Source organism: Ambystoma mexicanum, chromosome 8 (genome assembly GCF_040938575.1).
Source record: "Ambystoma mexicanum isolate Mex_15411 chromosome 8, UKY_AmexF1_1, whole genome shotgun sequence".
NCBI lineage: Eukaryota > Metazoa > Chordata > Amphibia > Caudata > Ambystomatidae > Ambystoma > Ambystoma mexicanum.
In genome coordinates, this window is record NC_090929.1 from 817,931,250 (window position 1) to 817,956,522 (window position 25,273).

The 25,273-nt window shown below is 45.3% G+C and overlaps 1 protein-coding gene across 3 annotated transcripts in view; it reads right to left on the reverse strand.

The window, feature by feature from the left end:
• The window catches only part of SEC24C (SEC24 homolog C, COPII coat complex component), a 1,750,167-nt gene that overhangs the window by 1,667,083 nt on the left and 57,811 nt on the right, over nt 1–25,273 (reverse strand). For all 3 annotated transcript variants that reach the window (XM_069610689.1, XM_069610688.1, XM_069610687.1), the window contains exon 2: nt 13,173–13,375. In XM_069610689.1, coding sequence (XP_069466790.1) covers nt 13,173–13,350 — 178 coding nt within the window. In that variant the 5' untranslated portion in view covers nt 13,351–13,375. The remainder of the gene's footprint in view (nt 1–13,172; nt 13,376–25,273) is intronic.

The window sequence follows — 25,273 nt, forward strand, 5'->3', positions numbered from 1 at the left end:
TTGGGCGAGATTTGGTTAAGTGATTTGAGTCACATGCTATTTTTTAGTGGTTTCCAGGGCCTCATCAATCACCTTACCGAAAAGAGCAGAATCTTCCACCCGCTTATTGATGAAGGGAGCCTGAGTCTCTGGCTTAAAACCTGAATTTTTCAGCCAGGTATGGCATTTCAGAAGAGGCCCTTGAGCAAAGATACAACCTGCTGTTTCAGCAGAATCCAGAGTGTTTTGTGTGACCTGGCGTCCTTCAGCAACCACAGCTAAGAGTTCTGGAGGCCCTCCTGTACGAGTCCCCATTGTACATCACTATAGCTAGCAAGGAGCGTAGTGTTGGCGATTCAGGTACAAAAGGAAGCAGTGGTGATGGCACGTTTGCCAATAGCTTATAGCTTCTTGCAATCCTTGTCTGGAGGAGACTCGGACCAGGATAGAGGCACTCCTGCTCGTTTTCTGGTGGCTGTAACGACCAGGGAGTTCGGGACAGCGTGGCCAGATATATACTGAGGGTCTGATGTCGCTGGGCAGAACATCTTTTCTACTCAAGGGTTGACTGCCCGAGTGTGTGAGGGTGTCAGCAAAGAGGGGTCCAGGTGTTTCTTCATCGAGTTGAACAGGGGAACCGCCTGGCTGGACGGGCTGTTCTCCTTAAGTCTGAATCAAGTACGACTTCTTGGGTGATTATTTTAAAATGATCAGCCGTCTTCTTGAGAAGGTTGTTAAAAAGCATCTGGTCGTCAATGGGTATGAGTCCCTGGGTTAAACAACGGGAGGAGTGTCCAAAAAGATGTTGTCAGAGTCATGGGAAGGAGTAGTGTGTCAAGTGCCCAGGGCATCAGCGGGGTCAGTCTGGGTCTTGAGAGACAGGATCCAGAGATGCCCGACCTGGGTCAGGAACATCGTAGATGTCCTGGTTAGGGTCATCCTGGTCGTCCAGGAACACCTCTGCAGGAGGTTCCTGTGGATGTTGCTCATCTGGGGATGCAAATTATGCACTTGGTGAAAGGAGCCTCAGGGACTACAGAGGAATCGGACAAGAATCCACAGACCTAAGTCTCTTGAGGATATCATCGAACTGGCCAGAAAAGTTTATAAATTCTGCCATTTTATCCATAGATGCCTAAAATGTCTCTAGTTCACCCAGCAGAGTTCGACTCATCAGTGGAAGGGAAGGGCTGGGCAGCTGGAGCAGGATCCTGCTGCAGGGCCTTAGATAGAGGGGGGGGGGGGGGGGGTGGAGAATACCCCTCAAAGGAAAGGGTAGGCCTTTTTAGGGTCTGAACCATGTAAACTGGCTTTATAGAGCTTCTCCCAAAGCTTCGAGGGCAGAAGATTTAATGGGAGCCCCCACTGAAGAATAAGTCTGAATGCTGTGTGCAGAATGCAATGGGGGGGCACAGAGGGCGCTGAACCACGAGGTTCAGTAGGCAGTATGTTTGACGGGCCCGATGGCATTGAAGGCTTTCTCAATGGATCTGTTGAGGAAAGCGTAGGGGTTGTGCGTTTAGGTGCAGGTGTAGCGTGTATGCCCTTGTCGCCAGGGTGCGATCTCCCCAGTGGCATGTTTGTCGGGGACGGACACATGGGAACGCGTAGGTCCCACTGTTAACTCTACAGCTTCCAAATCAGAGCTGTGGCTGCCGACAGACTCAGAGCCGCAAGCACCAGTGGGGCAGTCGAGTGACTCTCAGCCTGCATAGCGCAGGCTGCCCACCTATTAGTGCGCCTGTCTTAAGGTTTTGGTCCGAACAAGTTTTCAAGCCTTGCAGCGCCGTTCATCGTGGACCCGGCCAGAATTTAAAGGGTGTTTGCCCTGTAACAGAGAGAAACAGCAGCCAGAATGAAGGACAAAGAAGAGGAGGGGCAAAGAAGAGGCATTCTCAGGAGAAAGTCACTAATACACAGGGCCCCACTCTCCCTACTGTGAGGCCGTGCCAGAGGGCCAAGGCTGCAAGGAAATCAGTCGCTGAGGCGTCTGTAGAAGGACCATCGACGGGGCAGGATCAGTCGTCGAGTAGCTGTGGAAGCAGCCGTCAAGGAATTTTAAGTACAAACCACTTTAAAATTAGACAAAGCAATATAAACTCTATATGAGCTCCGAAGGTGAGACCGACTAGAATCGGCACATGAAAGTAAGCATCCTTGAGGTCGAGAGACACCAACCAGTCCTGAAGTTGAAGGGCCTGGAGTACTTGAGAAAGAGTAACCATCTTGAACTTGTCCTTCCTGAGGAGCTTGTTCAAACCATGATGGGTCCCAATCCCCAGTCTTTTTTCGGAATCAAAAAATATGGGGGAATACCATCCCTTGTTCCTCTCCGCTACAGGCACCAGTTCTATGGTGCCTTCCTCCAGCAGGGATAGGATTTCCTGCGCAAGGAGCAGATCCGGACTCTTCAAAGAGAGCTTCCCTGGTGGATTGTCGTGAGGCCTCTGCCAGAAAGGAAGACAGTAGCCATGGGCTATGATCTCCAGAGCCCACACATCTAAAGTAATGGCACGCCATTCTACAAGATGCTGTGCCAGCCTTCCCCCAACCGGCGAACCATGGGCCATGGCTTCATGACTAAGCGGAAGCGGCTGCGGCAGTGCCTGTGGGCAAGGAGGCAACTGCCCGAGCGGCTTTGGCACCCCGAGTAACTTGCTTTCCACCTCTGGTACTCCTACGTTGGCCCCTTTGACTGGCAGCTCCCCTCGATCTACTAAAGGAAAAGTAGTATCGAAAGCAACTTCCCCTCCATTGCTGTCCCCAAGGCCAAAAAGGCGGAGGTTGACGCATTGCAGCACTCAAAGACTTTGCTGCAGCTTTGGAGGTCTGCAACCTCGCAAGGCTCACGTCAGCCTTGCTGCCAAAAAGATGTACACCATCAAAGGGCATGTTGAGAAGCTGGGACTGTACATCAGGAGCAAACTCCGACTTCGGCAACCACGCAAACCTGCGCATCACAGTGCTCGCCGCCATGGACCGGCTGACACAGTCTGCCACGTCCAGACCCGACTGAACGGTCTCACACATGGCATCCTTGCCATCCTGAACGAGGGCAAGAAAACCACCCCGTTCCTCCCCTTCGGGAATGTGTTCAGCCGCCAACGACACACAATTCCACAGAGTGTGCGTGAATCTTGCGAGGGCACAAACGGAGTTGGCTGCCTTAAAAGCCATACTGTCAGGAAAGGAAGAAGGCGATGGATATGGCAGGGGAAATGTGCACAAAATACACAGTAAACAACCTTGAATATAACAACGTGCATTCAATACCCAAGACTCGTGTATACCACTATAAGAAAAGGAATGTAGGGTAAGCACTTAGAACCTCCTTATGACTGAAAGGAAAGTCGGCAAACTCCTTACCCACTATGCTATTACAGATACTGACAGCGCTAAGCCCACGTAGAGGGCAAGCAGGGACAGAATCTGTAAGCTGACACTCTAGACAGTACTGGATAAGGAATTTGGAAACAGTACTCACAAGGACCGGAATGACCACATGAATGCCAGTACTCACGAAGACCGGAAAGACCACTTGGATGTCCGTATTCACGAGGACCGGAAAGACCACTCAAAAGTCAGTACTAACCCACAACCCTGTAAATCAAACAAGAACCCACAAGGCAGTAAAGGCAAAGAGTGCGGGTGACTAAATACCTAAACCCAAGTCAAGAGGCAAGAAGGAATAATACAGTGTGGAAAACAAAAGATAATCACACAGGAGCTAGTTACAACAGCTTCCCACACCTAATAATAAAATAGGAAATAAATGTAAAAGTGTAAAGGAAAACATGGCATGGATCCCAATAGAAGGCAAGGATTAGGAGCAGTGAAAACGATTTCAAAAGGGAAACTTTCCCACCCATCCAAGGTGAAAAGGCAGGAAACTAAACCTGTAAAGGAAAGATTAATGCAACAAGTCTTTCAGTAGCAAAGGGCAATTTCTAGGAAACAGTGAACACAGGCAATTGGGCTACAGCAAAAGGAAAGCTCAGAGAAAGGCTGCCTGCAGACAGAGAAAGGGAGAAAGGGATTTCCAAAAGGCAGAAATCAATTAGGCATACAAATACGAATTCCAGGACAAGGAACAAGAAACACTAACTAGAACTGGGCACAAAAACTAGGAACCAGGAACAAGGGACCAGTCACGACAGGAACGCTGCAACAATGACCAGCGCTGGACTGAAGCAGACTGAGGCTTTTAAAGCTGCTTAACGAGCACACCCCTCAGGCGTGTAGCCTGCTGCACCTGCAGCCACAGGTGTTGCCTATCCTCCACCCAGCCTTGTCCTGCAAGGGAGGAGGTGAGGCAGTGAGCCAGGCATTCTGGGAAGCATAGTCATTTGATTATAGTAGCAGTAGCATGCTGGCTGCCAAAATCCTGGAATGGATCCGGAAGGGAAGTAATTTGGGAAATAAGGTTTTAGCGCTCCCAATTCATCAGGACACTGTAGCATAAGGTTCGGAGGAAATGTCCAGTAGGGAAGAAACCCCAAAACATGCCCCCAAGTGGCGGGAACGGGAGCGAAGGGAGCGAGCCGTGACACATACCCCCAGAAGAAAATACCTTCTTCGCCCAACCATCAAAGTGTTTGTCGTCCCTATCTGGAGGGATCATAGGGTATGCCACCTGCTTTGCTGGGGCAGTAGCCGCCTGCACCACCAAACTCTCTGGAGTGGAGTGCGTGGACAAGTAGCAAGGGTCGCCACTGGCTGGACAGTATTTCTTCGGTAGAGACTTACTCACTGCTGGAGACTCTTCGGAGCAGTCCAAGACGAAGACATTCACAATACAACAATATCGAAGAACCGATTCAACAAGAGAGAACCGAGGCACGCCGAGATTTCGAAGCGAACACGTTCACAGGAAAACGGAACCGAGGCTACGGGCGTCGTGCGTCCTACTTATAACATCCGGTGACGTCGACCATCGGAGCAGGTCCTCGAGGGAGCGTGTCATCGATGCAGGACGCCTACGCCGAGAATGTTTTCCGAAGCAGCACAGCTGTGGTAATTACTGTCAAAGATGTGGAATACGTCGAAGGAGACAATCCCCTCGAAAAAACATTACACCTCTGCATAAAGACTGCACAGTGCCATTTACGCTCCACTTTATGGACTTGGGGAAAAATAATGACTGCAATTCAATGGCTTGATTGATGTGGAATTTCAAAATGTGTTTGGGTGAAACATGTGGAGGTGTTCTTGGGACCACTTATGTTAGTGAATAGTGACCAAAATCCATTTCTGGAGCCATGCTGCGACATTTGTTGGCTGTGGACTTGGGTGTGTTGCTGGAGCTTGTTGCATTATTAGGTTGTGAACTGGGTGTAACTTGACTGGTGTCTGACTGCCTTCTCCATGACGTGGGGTTATAATATTGGTGCTTTGAGGATTGGCTTTAAATGTTCATAGAGTAGTTTGTGTACCACTTTGCGCAATAGAGGCAAAGGAGGAAGCATAAGTAAATATCCCTGAATAATGTATCCATTGTGCATTACAAACAACCCCTTCTCTGGGAACCTGGATGTAAAGGTTGGGCATTTTGCGTTGTAGGCTGTTGCCAAAAGATCCACCGTTTGTTGAACCCATGTTGGAAAAAACTCCTTGCTTCTGTTTTTGTTGATTTCCCACTCCTGATTTTGTAGGAGCACTCTGCTTAGGTCATCTGTCAGGAAGCGGAGATCTTCTGGGATATGCTGTGCTTGAATGAAGAAGGACCTCCGAATGCACCAGTGCCAAATCAGCTGTGCAAGGTGCAATGGGGTCAGGAGTAAGTTCTGCCCTGTTTATATAGAACATGGCTGTGGTGTGTGGCAGGTAGCATCTTAATTGGCAGGAGTGAGTTCTAACACATTTATATGTTGATCCACCTGTTCTGCGCCTATGCTACCTGTGCAGTGAGCTCTTCATAATGGGTCTACCAGCCGAGCTAAAGGACGTCTGTGGCTTTTACTAATCTGTACTGGTGGGTTGGTGAAATGCCTGCCGTGTTGAAGGTTTGGTTCTTTCGACCAACGCAGAGCACTTACCACCATTTGCCACACCAACACTAGATTGTCCTATAAGCCAGTTTACTGTGACCACGAGTCCATAAACCATTGCTGCAGGACATGCATTATCGAAACATACATACGGGACAATGTAAATACAGGAGGCCATCATACCTAGAAGCTACATGACCTTTCTTACCAATATCTGTGCTATTAGTGCTCACACTCTTTCCTAAAAAGGGATAAGCCTTTGATTGTTTTGTTTTTTAAATTGCCCCAAGGAATCATTTTGTTTGAGATAGTTTAGGCTTGACTTGGTTTAGTTGATTGAGGAAGCCAGTTTGTGTAGGTGGTCTACAGCCTTCTGAGTGTTGTACAAGCAGTTTGCCTCGTGATTCTCCCATAACGAGCCAGTCGTCTAGATATAAGATAGATAGGAATGTTATGATGGCTCAGGCGAGCTGCCAGCACTGGTAGCACCTTGGAAAATACATGAGGGGCAAATTCAATCACAAATGACATGTACTAATTTTGAATTGCAGAAACATTCAGTGACCTGGGAACATGGAAATAGCAAAGTATGCATCTTTCATGTCTGATGTTGCCATATAGACGCCTTTCTTTAGGAGTATTTCCTGAAGAGTGATCACTCTGCAATTATGTGGTTTGACATACTTGCTTAAGACTGGCCCCTGTGTTTTCTCTTTTTGGGTACTATAAAATAAAGGGAATAAATGCCCAGAGTTCACCAGATACTGTGGAACTTGTTTGATAGCATTCTCAGAAGTAGGGCCTTGACTTCCTTTGTCAGGAAATCCAGATGTTCGCGCGAGATCCTACTTTCTTGTGGCGGTACGTTGCGCTATTTGTTGATTAGGCACACACACACACACACACACACACACACACACACACACACACACACACACACACACACACACACACACACACACACACACACACACACACACACACACACACACACACACACACACACACACACACACACACACACACACACACACACACACACACACACACACACACACACACACACACACACACACACACACACACACACACACACACACACACACACACACACACACACACACACACACACACACACACACACACACACACACACACACACACACACACACACACACACACACACACACACACACACACACACACACACACACACACACACACACACACACACACTTTTGCCATAGCGAGTCAGTTTAACCCTTTGATGTTAATCAATGATATGAAAGCATGCAATAGAACTTAGAAGGCAGTGTGTACAGACTAGGGGATTTCCTTGCTCAGAATCAAAGGCAGTGTGTACAGACTAGGGGATTTCCTTGCTCAGAATCAGGGATACAATGGTATCCACTATTGAAGAACACTTCCTACATCTTGCTTAGGCCCATTCAGTAATAGAACGTTGGTCAGTCCAGGTCTCCGATCTAGTTTTTCACATACATGTCACAATCCACATCAAGGAATGTTTATAGGTCAGGCTTTTCCCACTTTTTGCATTGGGTTAACAACACAACCCTTTTGAGTATGGCCTTTATGTAAACATTCCTTGTCTTTACACCACTACTGTCTAGAAGGATAATTCTAGTAGCACAACATTCTGCATTACAACAACCCCGCACCACTTAATCCCCATTAGGTTCCCAGCAGGCCTCAACAGCTCCTCAGAGGTCCGGACCAAAGAGCCACAGTGTAACGCTCACCTGGTTCCCACGGGGGCGCTGGTCTAGTCTGGATTGCTGTGGCCTCTTCTAGCGTGATGCGCAGGACCCGGAACACCGATTGGACAGGACCTCCAAATCGTGCTTGCCTGGCCCGTAGGAATATCCTTCTGCAGATGAGAAAGGGGATTAACAGTCTGCAGAATAGTGTGCTAGCTCCCCCCTTTCCCCCTCCCCCCCTTCGTTCCTCTCTAACTTCCTCCAAACCCCAGTTTAAGCTCACCTTATGGTTTGGAAGGTTGAACTCTCCATCCTGCTTCTGGTGCAGGGGCGCATGTTCGTCCAGTTACTTCACTGGTTTTCAGAATGGCGCTGGCAAAATCCACTTGACTTTCCTGAGCGATGCGCCGTAAGTATGAAAGTTCAAAGTTCAAGTGAGGCCCCCTTTATGTTGTCTTTCTAACCTGTGATCTGTCCTTTATTTCAGGTGCAGAATGAAGGCGATGCGTCGAGGGGTTAAACTGCCGAGGTGAGTAGTGATGAGGGCGATCCCTCTAAATGTCCTTATCATTCCCCAGAAATGTCTCTTGTCCTTTCCCCATAGGGGCCGGGGTACGGTACCTGCCAACGGGGCGGCGCCGACCCGAAATGTGGAAGAAAAGCCGGTAAGTAGTATGGCTGTTAATCAGGCTTTCCTTCTGTGTTCCTTCTGCTCACCTTTTGTTTCTTCCTCTCTCCCCTAGGTGCAGAGATGTGGCGTCCGATGCTGACAGCCGCGATGGAGCCGGGAGATGTCTCGAGGACAGGTGAGTGAAGCGTGGCGCTGCAGCGAGCAACGCAATGCTTTTAAATGGAAGTCTTTCTTCAGGGATGCTGGCGAGAAGATTGCGGATGCAGGTAAGAAGTTTGAAATAGTCCTTGGTTTTCACCTTTCTCTTCTCTTCCTTCCTTGCAGGTCTTCCAGGTTCGAGGCGGGCGTGGCTGGAGTCCAGGAGCAGGAGCAGACACGTGGGCGTTAAGCTGCAGGAAGCAGAACAACGCAAAGCATGAGCTGCTGTCTGGGCGTGGCTTAAATAGCCTCCAAAGAAGTCCCAGGTATGTATCCTTCCCCAACTAGGTGTGTATCCTTCCCTGGCCACGCCCCAGTGAAAAAATAGTCCCTATGAAAAAATAGTCCCTTTCAGGTCTCAGGGAGGCCTGAAGCGTGCAGCATGGTCTGCATCAGGTAAGTGCACAAAACACCTCCCTTTATGAGCCTGGCGCCTATGGCGCCAGGACTGATGTCCAACATGAGCCTGGCGCCAAAGGCGCCAGGACTGAGTCCAAAGAGCCCCTATAAGGGGCCGCTGGGCTTTTACCCGAGGGCATGATGCCTGCTTCCGGGGGTGCTGGGCCTGACCTGGTGCTCCGGGGGTAGGCATCATGACACACAGTTGAAAAGCCATCCACATTGAAAAGTGGTTTTAGTCGGTACCATGACCAACTGCAGGAACCATTGGGGGTTAACTGCTGCTGGAACAAGACCAGCATCTCTGCCAGCCACACTGCTGCCCAGGACCTCATGTACTGCAGCACCCATGAGAGGGGTGTGCCAGCCTCCCCCCATGTTGGCTGCTTGAGAAAAAGGCAGCCTCTTGTCCCAGACACCCTGGAGTGGGTTCGCAGCTCCTGAAAGCAAAGACAGCCAGGATTCCTGCCATTTGCTGTCAAACCACTCAGTCGCAAAAATCAAGCATGTTCGACCAAGGTCGAACCAACAAAACCCTCTGGAACTGCCTTTGGCATTTACTGCATTTTGAACCGCATTATGACAGTATGAACAAGTTCACCACCGCGACAGCTGTAGCACGTCGTTGTATAAATTAGTTTTCAAAAATTGATTGTCAGAGTTTGCTCATTAAAATGTCCTTGATTAGCAAACCAACCCATTTGACAAGCAATGTTGTACATTCTTTGTACCCAAAACATAAAATGAGAGTCAATATAGCATTTTTGTCTACCGCTGAAGACAGACATTAGTGAGATGAGTCAGGCTTGGCAAATTCTTTAAAATTCTGCTAGATCTGCAAGTCGAGTAACTAAGTGTACCGACTCGACCTAAGAGGAAGGCACCCGACACATGGCAACAGATGACAAAACGTGTAAATGAGTAAAATGGTGGATGTCACCACAAACCAACTTTGTTTGGCACACTGCTGCCACCCAGAGGCCATTCATTCACAGTGAAACCTATATTTGATATTTACTGCAACCAAAGTAAATGCTAAATAAATGTTGTAAGCACCCCCAGCAAATGGTACTCGCCCTTTATAAAATCTCCTTGAGTAGGCGAGTAGACTTTGCAAGCCCTGGATGAATGTCTGTAAAATGTAAAAGGTTACCTGCATGAATGGACACAAATGGATATGATTAAAAAGGCTCTGAAAACAGTTTGGCAAGCACTCCAACACAAGTGCGAATATATCATGCAATCATGATCACAGAGGAAAGCAAACTCTAGAGGCAAACTACAGTGTATGGTATTGCAGCAGATCTGTAGATTTACAGCCTGGAAGGAACCATTGACCACTACTTTGCAGAAACCTCTAGTTAACTTTGTGTATTCATTATGTAAGAGGAAAGAAATTAAGAGGCTAAGCAGTGTGGATGGCGTAGCAGAGAACAGAGAATTAGGTGGAATATTGCAGTTTCGGCCATCTCACTTTCAGGCAGCTGGTATAAAGCAATAGGGTGATAAGATAGAATGCCAACGTGTATGGGTTCAGCTCATAGGTTGAGCACCAGTTGCACAGATGTGTGCAACGAGCATGTCACATACCTAGGTTTTCTACCAAAGCATTTGTCTGTGTGATCATGTGCATTTTCAAAAGTGCTCACTCATCAATGTGACACATCTTGCCCGATTGAATGAAATATAGTTGAAACTATGAAATTTAGATGTACTAACCTAAATGTTACTGTAAAGCTTGGAGACAAAACAGTGTTTTACAGTAGCAGTACTGTAATTATGCATTGTGTAACAACTTACATTTTTAGGAATGGAATTATAGGACTGTTTAAAAAAGAAATAATGTAACACATACTGGTCTTTGCCAGACAGGATATAGTTAGCTTAATAAAAATGTCATCCCAATTACGTCTAGTTAATCATTTGAAAGAAAAAATTATATCTCCTAGCGCTCCCACGCAGGCCTTTGGCGCTTATTGGAGGAAGAGGGTTACTGCTGCATTCCCTCTCCATTAGCTGCTTTGAACTTGCAGTGAACAGAGAAAGAGGGTGGAGAGATACCAGGTCAAGACAGGACTGCAGGGTGAGCTGTGCTTTCGTTGAAAAGGGTAGCCTAAATAGCTAGCTTTGCCACACAAGTGTCAATTTAATTAGCAAGCCTACATAATTGCATAGCAAATTGCTATGTGACACCGCTTATTTTATGCCTTGCCGCTGCATTCACATTGCTCTAACTGCCATTGGTCCCACTAACCTCTTCATTGCTGATCGAGGTGACAACCAAACCACTTCTGGTGTTCTTCCCAAACCGCATCCTTCAAGCTGCTTCACCTGCACATCCCATAATCAGTTCTGGCTACATGCCCAAAAGACCCTGATACAGCCATCCACCAATATTCGGATGATACTCGGGTGTCCACGACAATAAAAAGCCCACAGGACATCAGTTGTCTCCGCAATCACCCAGTCCACGATGTCAGCTGCCTACCTCAAACTTAACTAGCCAAGACAACATTTGTCCTCATTGGTCGCCCCGCTAAACAACAATTTGCCCAAAAATGGCTCAAAGATATGTACCTAGAAGGATTTAACTCGCAGATTCAGCAAAATCCTTAGGCTTCAACATCAACAGCAGCTAGTCCTATCAGAAACACAGACAAGAAGGCCCAAGCAGCCTGGCTCCAAATCTCCACCCTTTGCAAAAATTGAATCCTTCATCTCGCCACAGGACTTCCAGACTGTAGTGCAGGCCCTTGTGGTCTTTCACATCGATGGGGGAAATGCCCTTCTGACGGGGCTCACAGCGCTCATTTGGCTCCCCTAAAAGCAGAAGCAGTCCACTATGCTGCAGCATGTCTTATTATGGGTGCACAGATATTTGACCGAATCACCCCCCCCCCCAATACTACGCGAACAACATTGGCTTACTCTGTAGGCCAGGATACTGTTCAGGACTGCATGCATCATCTATAAAGCAATCAAAATTAGCACACCAGCGTATCTGGCAGCCAAGCTCCACAGATCTGGTGGCACATGCCCCTTGCGCAGCAAATCGACCAACCGGCTCGAATCACAACTAGTCCGCAAAGAGGACCCGCAAACAATATCCTGCTCTTGTCACGCAGCCACCCTCTGGGACAGTATCGACTCAGAATGCTCTACAATTCTCCAATTTCACAAATCTCTCAAAACGTATTTTCTTCAACAGAATCAGACCATGGACTATTCGCAAAAGCTGCACAGAACGCAACTCACAATATTGCACTGTTGTTAAAAGAGGGCAGCCCAAATGCAGGCCCCCCAAACGTGTACAGCGCTCCACTCCTCTCGAGCTAGGCTCACGCTTTAAAAAGAAAATTCATTTGTCAGACACCACACAGAGAAGTTTGTCAACACAACGTCTACATTAAAGGCTTCACAACAAAGGTATGTTACATTCTCTTTTCCGGCAGCCATACAGGGCAAGTACAGTGGATCATCCTTGAAGCACTCACACTAAGCCCCCGGCCCATCGGTTCAGTACCAGTTGCTGGACTTGCACTGTAGCACACATTCAACACAGATTGGTGCTGCACAATATAGTTTCTTCATTGTATCCTTGAACTCTGATCAATCTTACTGCAGGAGAGTTTCCTCATTGCATACTAAAAGAAAACAAACGTCAAGCAGCTAACATTAGACCAGGTATAACTATGTAATCCCTACTGTGACGACGTGCTCTTCACCAGATGAAGTAGAAGAATGCACACAGGTCTACAATAGCAGTGGATTGTAGGGTGGGCACCAAAACCGGTGCTCTCGTACAGGGTATGTCCCCCAAGTCCCAAAAAAAGGCACCACAGTAACATGATGCAGCCTACCTGGTTCCCAACTAAGGTCTGCCACTTCCCCTCAATACATTAGTACAAATCTTGTGTTGCCTCTAAGAACTCGATGAAGATGGAACACATTTTATGTTACTCAATTAAAAATAATTTAACTAAATCTGTACAATTTCTTCTCTTCTAAAGACACCATAGTACTTAAAATAGATGCATACAAAAAGTATCAATTACTTTGACCTGCAAAAATACACAAATTCCACAAAGCAAACACTCATGCTCCCACTACTGTACAGGTTTAATGAAACAGGAATAGTGTGTCTACACTACATTGACACTCCCCCTAAAAGACTACCATCCCAGGAGTAGTAACTGCTTGTAAACCAAATGCTAATTACAAACAGAACAGTCCTAATAAACACAGACTTCGAGTCATTACCTTGTGGTGGGACCATCTGAGAGTACCCTGCTGCAGGCCCATTGTATGTTGCGTATTGCAGGGGGACTGTCCCAGACGTAGGTGGCCCTCCATTAGAAGGCTGTTGGTATCCTTGATAGCCAGGTTGGGGCTGCCCATATGAAGGGCCTAGGTGAGCTTGCTGATTGGCGTTCATCATATGCACATCCCCAAATTTATCTCACCTAAAAAAATAAAACTCTGGTCATTAAAATAACGATGTCAACAAACCTTTAAGTGTGAACAAGGCACAAGATGTTTTTTTATGGAGTAAAACAAAAATATAAGTCATTCGCAATGGGTGCATTTAATCAGGCAAGTAAAAATAGTTGAATTTTAAAACCAGTACCTTTTGGTAAACCATATTTCTTTGAACCTATGGAACTGTGTGGCTGCAAGGAGGAGGAAGGATCTTAAGAATGTTTCCATTTTTTGTTCAGAGTATTCACCGGTTTTACGGAAATAAACAAACCCCGACAAAGCTTATGGGCCTAGCTTCTGTGTAGTGCACACAGACTACCAGCACCCCATGCAAGGCAAGGTCAGGCTTTGCAAATTTGTAAAAATCCCTCTAGATCTGCAGGGCGCCCTTAGTTTGCATACTCGACCTAAGAGAAAGGCACTTGCCCCATAGTGACAAGTGACAAAATATATACCAGTGTTTTCTGTAAAATGGAACATGTCGCCATTAGCACACATTTCGGATTTGGTGCAATGCTGCCAACCAAAAGGCCAGCCATGCACAGTGAACATTTTATTTGCCAGCTACTGCAAACGAAGTTGGTTTGCAGTAAATGTTTCAAACATCCCCATACTCGCCAGCAAGGTCGAGTACCATGCAAATGGTACTCGCCCTTCAAAAAAATCTACTCGCCAATGCGAGTGGGCTGGTAGATTTTGCAAGCCCCGAGTGTGCCCACCAGACAGTTTGGTAGCCACATGAAAATAATTTGAACACATCAGGTAGAGTTCCAACCAGTAATTCCGGTTTATTAAAATTAACATTCAATAAACTTCACATTTTCTTATGATCCTTCAGACCGTAGTCTAAGTTTAGACACTGCTTCAATCATTCTTCATTAAATAAGTAAAGCTTAATCATTTCTAATCACAACAAGCAATATTGAATACTTTGAAATTCCATTGAAGATTGGATATTGATTTATGAACACTGTATTTCAAGTCCAAAGTCCAGAGCTGTGAAAACATGCACAATTTCTATAAAGATACTTTGATGTTAAAGGGGGTGTTTCATTGAGGGCTGCTTCAATAAAATGCACACACTATTTATAAAAAGAGCATTGTATAGAATTGAGGGTTTATTGCCCACAACAATCTACTCTAAAGAACTCAGGATTCAAAATTTGTAGCCAACAGAAAAGAAAACCTAATTTTCAAAATTCCTTTGTCATTCAGCTAACCTACACCAACCAGGAAAAGTTCCCACAATTTGGCAAAGCAAATTTGCCAAAAATCTACTCTTCAGAAGGTAATTGATAGACTACTGTAGCTAACAAAACAGCTATTTTAGATAACGTTCCCTTAGTAGGTACACTGAGTCTAGAGCTCCTTTCTAATCCTTTTTGTTTTCACCCTTCCAGACACTCTCCCGCAATCAGGAATTAGGTTTTCGTTGCTCTTTGGGTTCTTAAGCTGGTCTTTGATACCTGTGCTTTCCCACACCCAAGTCATGGCCATTCAAGCTTGTTGGTCAGGGTTCTCCTATTATGCTGACCCTTCAGGTGGTACAATTAAGTCCTTAATCGTGAACCTTGTGTTGGCCGGTTTTCACAATATATCCCCTTTTCCAAACTCAGGGTTTTCCAATTGGATAAGTGTAAGGTCCTCTGCCAGACCACAAGTTCATGGGGTCTCTGAGGTTGTTCCTGTAGACCAGGGCGTTAAGTCTTCTACTGGGTCTGCTTCTGGACCTTCAGCATACAGTTTTTGTTGGGCCTGTCACTACACTCAGCTCTCGTCATGACAGAATTGCCCCTATAGGAGGTGATTTTCTGCCCCCCCCTCCCTCCACCCAAATTAGGGCTGTGTGAAGTGGGCAGGGAATCAAACGTGTTCTATGGCAAGAGATGCCCCTAGGGATTTAGTCTAGCGCTAGGACTGTTCCCACAAGTGTTTGCATCACTCATTATGAAGCATTCCTCAAAAATGTGAAACTGACACTTGAAGGTAGCAAGTCAACCTATATATATAAAAAATGTAAATGTAGTTTGTTCAAAATCTTAAATCTCCAATCTCGTCTACCCAGTCAGCCTGTGCTTTTTTATATTAAAGTGGGACATGGTCTGCCTAAAATGGGTGTGTAATTTCCTTGGCCTGCAAGGCTAAAGTCTAGAGCTAAACCCTGCTCCTGTGCTTTGCTTTGCCTTGCCTATATGATGTACCCATGTTCAAAATCAAGAGACATGCAATGTCCTTGATCCTTGGTTTTTTCCTTAGTGAACATGGGTTTCCGCTTGAGGACAGAGCACCATGTGTGTTCTGCTCCCAGACCATTTTAAACCTTATTCTAGTAAATGCTTTTCTGAACAGGGTAAGAGTGATACTAGTTCAACCGTCCGTGGGTATTTTTGATATCGTGCTTCCTGTCCTTGGCTTATCTGATCTGACTGATGCGAAAAAGGCATCCCTCAATTTAGCCGTTTGAGACATGGTGCTGCTATTCTTTGGTTAGAAAGAGGAAGTTATCATGTCCTGTTCATCTCCTTTGCTAGAGCCAAGCAACAGACTATGCATTTGTTCTTTGCTGACTACACGTTAGTTTGTATTCAATTGAGCCTATATCATGTACAGTATGTGTCTATGCTTGTCCTTTGACTGCGGCTCCTGTATTATAAGTGAACGTGTGCTTTCTGCTCAACCAACACTTGTAGTCTTTTGCTAAAATTGTGCCTGGTCTGAGCCAACTTGTCTTACTACGACTCCCTTCAAGGCAATTGGACACAGATCAAAAATGTGTAGCTCCGTGAAGTCATTAATACGCTTACTGGGAGCTATACTTACATAAAGATTGCCTATATTGGTGGCAAAAAGAGTAACCATGTATACATTCATATTTTAGCACATGGCTGTTGCATGCAAGGATCAACGTGAGGTGCTTGATAAATTGCAGAGCGCCTAGAAGCATGTACTGTGTGCTATACACAAAAAAAATATCAATTGCTGCACCACATTTCAAATAGTTAGCACTACTTGCCAACATCAGCATGAATGAGTATGTGTTTCTAACATTGAGGTATTCAGTACAAATCCATTATATTGCAACAAGACCTAGTCAAGAATGCATGAATTAATGCATGTATTTAATGTAAGGTATATAGGTTAATTGAAAAATCATTATTGGCGATAACTTCAAAATATGACAAAGGATCTTTTGAGAATCCATTAGTAATTAGTAACCAACATAGCTTGGCCCCTGTTTTTTTTGACCCAATGGGATGTGCAATGTGTGATCTTGAGCACATCGTCACATGCATCAACAGTTAATAGTTTGAATCAGTGTCCTTGAAAATAAACCAATATGTGAGTTTGTTACTCAAAGTGATCAGCACGTAGAGGTTATTCAATTCATATGTTTGCTTTGCACTGAAACTTGCACCTTGAGGTAAAATGTGATATCTTCAGTTCTTTGATTTCTGACCGAGAAGCTTGTGTGGGCGAAAGTTGTAGAATCTCAAGTATTCTGAACTCTGGATTAAAAGCAAGTCTCTTTCTGAGGTATGTCCAGAAGCACAGAGGAAAAGAGAACAGAATGCTCATGTCATCACTGCGCACCGTGTTGGGCAGCCTTTCCTTGTGCCATATATTCCTGGAACCGGAGAAATCCATCATGTGCGTCGCCTGCTTCCCCAGATGCCTTGTGGTCGGGGTTTGAGAGTATGCATCGATCATCTTGTGGCTGACTGGTGTCTGGCTGTGAGACAGAAGGCCCAGGTGCTTCCTTGGCAGTGCCCTTGGGAGTGCTGGACGCATTTGGCAATAAACGCTTTAGTCGTTTTCTGAGCAGTTTCGCTTGCTCTGGCATGCCCCCATTATCAGGCGTGGTTTCAGGGTAACTTTCAATGAACTCAGAGTAGAGTACTTGCGGGAAGTACCTCTGGATTCCGCAAATGTCTATGCACAGAATGTTCTGTAGAGCCCGTTGGGCCATAGTGCCAATCTCGACGGCGAGGCTGCGACTTACACGTTTTTTGCAAGCAATGATTCCTCGTGACACACTCTGCATTTAGCGATGGCTGATGCCGTAGATTTCTTCCTGATTAATAACAAAATGAAATGCTTTTGAAAAAGCTAACACTGCTCGTATCCTAGATGTCGGCACAGCTCTGTTCTGTACCGGAGACGGGCAGCTTCAAGAGTTTTCATTTTGTGGCTTGTCATCAATCAGTGTCTACAACAAAATATGAGACAAAGTCCAGGTATTATCAACAGCCAGCTGTACCAAGCACTCGACAAAGTCAATGTTCTAATGACAGTGTCCAAGGCAATTAACCCTTTATGTAGGAGACTTTAAGCTGCTTTTGTGACTGCAGAAAGGGCAGTATGGACCCCACTGAGCTGTGAACTGTCAATCAGAGCGCAAGGCTTCCTGCCTCGTATGTTCGGAGCCTAGCAGAGATGCAATCTGTTTGACCACAGCAAAGTGTGCCTGGAGATATGCATCTTCAGTGCTTTGCACTTCCAACCGCATTTTTAACAGCTTTGCTATGTATAAGCTCAATTTCGGGTACTTGAGTTTTTGTAAAGTGAAGCCAGGCCAGGATAATGATTTTAATTGAAATGATCTAGGTGGATCCAAAATGAACCCACACCATTTAACTTGTGTGCCTATGGTGATCAGAGTTGCTATTCCTATAGGGACGTGACAGCAAGATTGGTTGAAATGTACCAAATATGAACCATTGGAGGCCATGCGCTTTACTGTGAAATGAGCCAATTGGTGCAATATGCAATGTGCATCTCGAGTTGCTACTTTCACAGGAATTCACTGGCTCAGCCTGTGCACACATTATCCTAGTAGAACCTTTGCATTCCCGTAATGAGTACAATGTTATTTCAGGCCTAGCTGGTGACACATGCATGTGACTATGGCACCACGTAATCTTCTCTGACCCACGTATCATTCACCCAAAGTACATTACCCCAATAATGTAATTCTTGACATATTACAGAAGGTGTGGTTTGAATGGGAATGGTCAGGACCCCGTGCAATATCCAATTTGTTGAGCCCGACACACATGTAGATGCTGCTACTAGACTCTTTGCCAGTACACTAAGCAATAAGAAAGTGGAGCCAGACATTGCCTGGCGTGTTGCCACCTTGGACAAGTTAAGTGCCTGCATTTGTTCTGGCCATGAAATCACATTCCAATCTGGGAACCCTCCGCTGAGTGTCCAGAAATCAGTTACTACAGAAAGACTTACTGAGGCTTCTTGGTCACTTCTAATGATAGATAAGTCATTTTGAATCAAACGCACAACATCTGTTATGACATCTTAGCACAAGAAGCCTTGTTGCAGTGCTTGATCATTAGAATCTGAAACATGAAATCCTTGCTATACTGCCTCACTTTGTTTGCAGGATTTGCATTATTGCTTGTCGCCAAGTATATGTTTTTCCTGTTATGGATGCTTGTCCCACCTCGCACGGTACTGTAGGGTCAGAAGTGGTGCAGGTAGCTGTTCTCTTGGCACGGCCACTTTGGGTGCACTTCAGACCAGCAGCTAACTGTATGATAGCTGTCCAATTCTCTTCTTTTATGAAGTCATCTAGAGATTGTATCACCTCAATCAGGTGATACTGTGAAAGCATTTGTTAGCACAGCTTATCTATGGATATAACTTGTTTCAGGGATGTGTTATGGGAGTTCCAAGCCCTATAGGGGCCCACACTGAGTCCTGCTTTTCTTTTATTGCATTCATTTTCTTGAACCGCCCATAACACAGGTCTCCCTGATGCATAAGTAATATGCTTGGTGCCATTGCGTTCTTTTGCTTCTTTATGGGACGCATTCCAGAACTCACCTTCCGCCTTCTCCCACTCAGGGTAGAAACTCTGGTTCCTATTGCTGCAAGTGGTCTGGAACTGCATATAATTTAAGAAATACATCAAATGTGTGAACCTACAAGCCATGTCGAACGTGTAAACCCCTTTAATTTGGCATATCTGTTGACCCCAAGTGGACCATAGAGGGACAGCCATGTTTGTTCAGTCATGTTTACAAAGTATTCTCTGTCAAAGATGGATGAATCTGCAACATACATGTGTTGCGCATTATGTGGCTCTGGAGGGAATTTGCACTGACTTTCAAACATATAATCCCCTGCTTGCTATGGTCTCAGGGAAATGAATTCATCAGTTTGAAAAGGCACTGCACAGTGTTCCCAGAACGTTTATTTAGGCCACAGAATTGGCTCACGTTTTACAAGCAAAAAGGCATTGTAATATTGCACATAACACATGTGGGGCCCCATTTCATGGAGATCCTCCACATCATCAAAAACATCAAATAATGCATGTTGCGCAAATGTCTAAAGCCTAGTTCTTAACAGTTCTCTATGTTCTAGACACAGGATTACTGGGTGCGAACAGTCTGGATTCATCAATCACAGAAAAGGTGTGAACTTGTAGCTGTGTTGCTGGCCCATTATAGGTCTTGAACAATGGCATTCACACATGACCCATAGTTAAAGGAAACATTTGTATTGAAGCAGGAGTTCCTGGCTCTTGGAGCTCTCTTTTCTCTAACATTTCTGAACAACTTAAAGGTTTCAGAACAACTTCTTTGCTTATAGGTGGAGTGGAAACCTTGCTCAGAAAAAGCCCAGCAGTCAGTGAGATGAATAAAATTAGACTGATCCACAGTAGGAGAAAACACACTGCCAGTATTTTATAACACCATTTTAGAAAGTCTGTCCAAAATAATCCTTTAATCACTTATTAACTAGAAAGGCTTTCTGTTTCCAAATTGCCAGACTTTCAGTACTTTCCTGAATTGTGCACGTGTACTCAAGATTGGCAAATTCTTCACCCTCTTGAACACCAACCATCATCATTTGCCAGATCTCCATTTCCTCATCTTCTGTGGGTTCCTCACTTGGAAGAGTGTTAGGGAGAATTCTCTTTAGGCTGACTTTCCTAACCTAGTGAGTCCCCCAGCAGCTTTGCTGGATTTCTGGAGTTTGTTTTTTTCTCCTGCCAAGAGCGAGACTCTTTTTCTCCCCACTCTTGTACATGATTTATGGTGTTCCTTTGACTGTTAATGTGTTTTATGGGCTATGGGGTCCTTTACTCCATAGGGTCTCATGTGTTTTGCCTATGTGTGTTACACAGCACCCTCCGTGCAGTAACACAGGGGTGTCATAGTGACACCCCACCATAGACTCCATACCCTGGGATTGACTACTGTCTCCCAGGGCATGTAAAGTCACCATTGGCTTTACTAGTCCCAAATTATGAACAGAAACCAGTACAAACCATCATATTGTGGACGTACTGGTCGGGGCAATTCGATTGCACCGGGGTCTGTTAGTCGAGGGGGCACGTCTCCGTCCCCCCGATCGAGTTTTGGCTGGTGGCAGTGGATACTACTTTTTATATTTGACCGCGAATATATCCCTATGGGATTTTCCCATTGTTCGAGGCTACCAACTTTAATTATTTAATTCTCATAGCCTCGAACATACCGCCGGTTTATTTATTTAATATTAATTCGCCGGTTGGTATTTTTTGCCAGGACTCTATTCTAAAACGGCGTTTGTGTTCTCTTCTGTGACTCCAACCCAAGTCGAGCCCTTTGTTCCACTTTTTGGCGGGCTTCTCCACAGAAGCCTCCAAAAGTGGTGCCACTGTGTCTGGGTACCACAGGAGGTGTGGGAGGGGGGTTTAGGCACCCTGGACTGAGTTACCTTGGTAACTCAAGTCGCACTCTTGTGTGATTGGCCTAAGTGGTGAGCCAGCCGGCTCACCACTTAGCATGTTTGATTGACTGCTAGGCTGAGTGAATGGGGGTGTGCTGCATAAAAGCAGGGCTTTGGGGACTGGAACTTCAGAAGTCGCCACAGGACCTGAGAATCCGACGAGGGAGAAGCTGAGCCGACCTACCACGACGACACCACCGGTGGAGCCCTGCGGAACCGACTCACCACTTCCCGACGACAGAAGATCTCCCGGCTGGAGAGGCTTCTTCCCCTGTCTGGTGGGCACAACCAGTTTACCTTCTTTTCTTCGCATCCCAGGACGTCTTGTGGTCGAAGTGCCCGTGCCAAGCACCCCGGCAACCGGATAGCCACTTACCACTGGACCGCGAATCAAAGGACCGCTCCTTTTACCTGAGAACTCTGCGGCTGGTTTCTTCCCTGGCAGTGCAACGGACTCCTGTCTTCCTCCCCGACGAGATCCTCTCTTCCACCGGACGAAGCACTGACTTGCATCCGCTGCCAGGAACAACTGCCCCCGCTGGTGTATTCTCACCACTTTAACCTCTTAAGTGCCAAGGACGAGTATGCTCGTCCTTTTTACATTGACATGCACAATAGCCTGGCACTTAATTAAGCAAACATATCCTCTGACCCTGTCCATCACACTTTGTTCCTGAAATTCAATGTACTGTGAGTGGGTTCAAGAAGCATTCAGACTTCCCTCAAACCACCAGAAATGCCCCCCCTGTCCCCCACCACCAGAGACGTTTGAGCAGCTAAGATGATTTGCAGTACAAAAAACTAAGATCAGGGCACTTTGCACGTCCCAGAATGACAATGAGCTCACTGAGTGCATGAACAAACCTGCTGTGGGCATCTTTGTGCAACCCCTACATTCGTGCTTGAAAGTGGGCAGTGAACATGCACACTTCCACCCATCTGAGGCCAATTAAAGGAGCGCAATTCACAGCATCGCTCCGACCCTCAAAAACCATGACTACCCACGCACGACCAGTGAGCTACAGTGAGGTACTTAATGGCCATGTGCAGGAGTGCTCCATGGATCATGATATTCATTCCCCACTGAACTATGCATGTGCCTTCTTTAAGCACCTGGATAAGCACCTAGCAATTGGAATGGGTCATGCTGGCAACCCCAGGCAAGAGTCATTAACACTTGCAATAAGGACCCGTTCTCAACATATGGCCTGCAACTTTGCTTCTTCAACCGGGGGCTGGTTGTTATCCTGCCACAATGACAACTCCAGTGTCCACAACGTGATACTATGGACGTGTAAGTTATCAATGAGCCACTTTTGATTGGGTCAGAGAATTAGACCCTGCTGTTACAACCATCTGACAAATGCAGGCCTTAATGTTGATATTCTAGTAAATTGTTACCCCCATCTCTTAGCTGTTACCCACTAGGTAGATGTTAGTGGATGTAGCATTCACACAGTTGGAAAAATAGTTGTTTTTAGTTTGCATTTAGATAGAGACGACATAGAACTGAACTTGCCTTATTCTGTGAGATGGATGATGTGGTCATGGCCCTGGACAGGGTTTCCGACTTTAAAATTCTCGACCTGGCATGTCAGTGACCTTTGACACCAAGGGTCAGTATTTATGGAAGTATGTGTTATCATGTTTCTGTTTTTGTGATGTGTTGTCAACGATTTTGTGATTGGTTAGTGTCCGAATATAGGTTTACCTACCTACCATTGATCATACCAGGTTGCTGGACCATCTTCCAGGCTTCTTAGTATTGGAAGACCATTATTTGCTAAAACTGATCATGGGTCCATGTGTCTTTCTGGCCCGCTTGGTCCCTTATGGAATTTGAAAGGGATTTTCATTTATTTTATTTATTTAACATTTGTAAAGCGCACCAAACCCATAGGTATCAGGGCGCTGGAGAGCAGGTAATACACATTACAGATGTTACCACAAGCTGTTGCTTGAAAACATAGATTTGGCATATATCATATTAAACATATTTACAGACATCACTCTGCTAGGTTGCTACTATAAACCTGTAGCTTCCTACCAGGTGACCACACCGGCCAGAGAAATGGGAAAAGCACTGTTTAGTTTTTATGATTTACAAACATGTGGGGACCCCTTGTTTGAGAACAAACATGGCTGTTATAACAGGTTTGATAGGCTCTTCCACCCTTGGGAGTATCTACCAGCATATATTTAGGTCACTGTGCCGTTCACCGAGGAGAAATACCCATGTGCTGGTTCCACCCAGAAGGCCTGTCCATAGCAGTGCGATGCTAGGCAGTTCTCTGAGCAAGAGTACCATCAGGAACCTCAGACAGGGGCTTCAGCCCTGCTAGGCCTCATCAGTGAGGTGAAGCCGAGCCATTCTAAGCACACTGAGTATGTGTCTAACATGCCAATGCTGGAAAGGCAACAATGTATTTTTCTATTTCTACGGCAGGTAGATCCGATTATAAACAATATACTCTCTAGCATGAGTGTAGTGGTAGAATATGGGCCTGCATGGTAGAAGCATTCAGTGAGCCATAGGTTGAGTCTACATATGGATGGAGGCATTTCTTCTTCTACAAGGCTTCTAATTGCTTTCAACTTTTTTGGTCTGAATTGGCAAATAAGCTTCTAGGTTTGAAGGATGTCCACACTCCCAAAAGTCAGGTTGCTCTAATTTTCCTTGAACTGGTTCAAGCACGACTAATCTTTCAATTCACCTTTTAAGTTGAACACTTTTGCATCTTTCTACTATTGACACTTTCAATTCTTCCAGCCGAACATTAATCCCATGCATTTCTTTCTTACTCTACCACACATGGTTGTAATGTGTAACCCCACGGATGTACAAACTACGATTCCCATGAACCCTCAGTATTGACTTTGCTGGCTGGAGCTGACGAGCACTGCACGTCAAAACATCTGGAGAGCCAAAGGTTGCAGACCCCTGATAACATTTCACACAGAACCTGATTTACCACTTCCCTCACCCCGACACCAGAAACACAGTTACTCTCTGGGAAATGTAGTTTGCACAATGCAGCACAGACCAGATTTCAGGGATTTTAAAATACCAAACTATAATTCGAGTTACATTATGTCGAATTATGTCTGTATACATGTATCTTCTGAACAGGAAACAGTGCATACTTAAATAAGCGGTCTGAGGGCCATTAGAAAGCAATCAGCTATGCAATCTCTCATTTAACTGTGATAATCCAATATAGGGTGCTATATCACTACCTATCACCCAGATACAATAAAGCGATTGATTAGGCACCTTTTTGACTTATAAAGGTTCATTGCCACTGCCGTTGTCTCTGCATTTCCTTATTTATGTTCTAATTAAATATGAAATCAAATTATATATCTATTCCATGGCAGAGGTTTATATAACATTAATGAAATACATAATTCTGAATGCTGTCATCTTTCCAATATCAATAATGGCACCGTCTGCTTTGTCTATATGTATAATTAATGGTGCATAGACATAAGACAGACATGTCTGTTGAAAATGCAAGGGGTGACATATGGTCCTTTGCAGCGAATATTCCTCTTATTTACTTTTTTGTACTCTACCAGCCACTGCTTGCAATATAATACTTTCTAGAGTGTGGTCAAGTCCAGACAGTACCCCCCAAAAAATCTGTTAAAGAAATAGAAAAACAAAACCTAATACGTCAAATCAGCCATTGTGTTGCCTTGTGTTTAAAGTGTAAGCTCCAGTTAAAAAGTTTCAGAAATAGTCTTGAGCTTACTTATTAAATTTGCGTGAACATTTCCTGTGGTTTCTTCTTCTGCTTTGGCGAAAGATTTTGACTTTCCTAAATACAATTGCTATATTGTCTTCCGTTTTTTTATTTTTTTATTTTTACACCTGCAAAACAGAAAGCAGGAACATTAAGGGGGTAATTCATGGATTATTTGCGCCGATAAAATGGGATTTGTGCACCATTCTGCACGCAAATCCCTGTTTAACAAATGGGGATTTGCATGCAGAATGGCGCACAAATCCTGTTTTTTTTTTGGCATCAATAATCCATGAATTGCCCCCCAAGTTGCCTTAGATGATTCTGTCCAGAAAATCATTGGGCCTCATTACGAGGTGGTCGGTAAGTGTTAATGGGCACCGGTAAGGAGACCGGTGC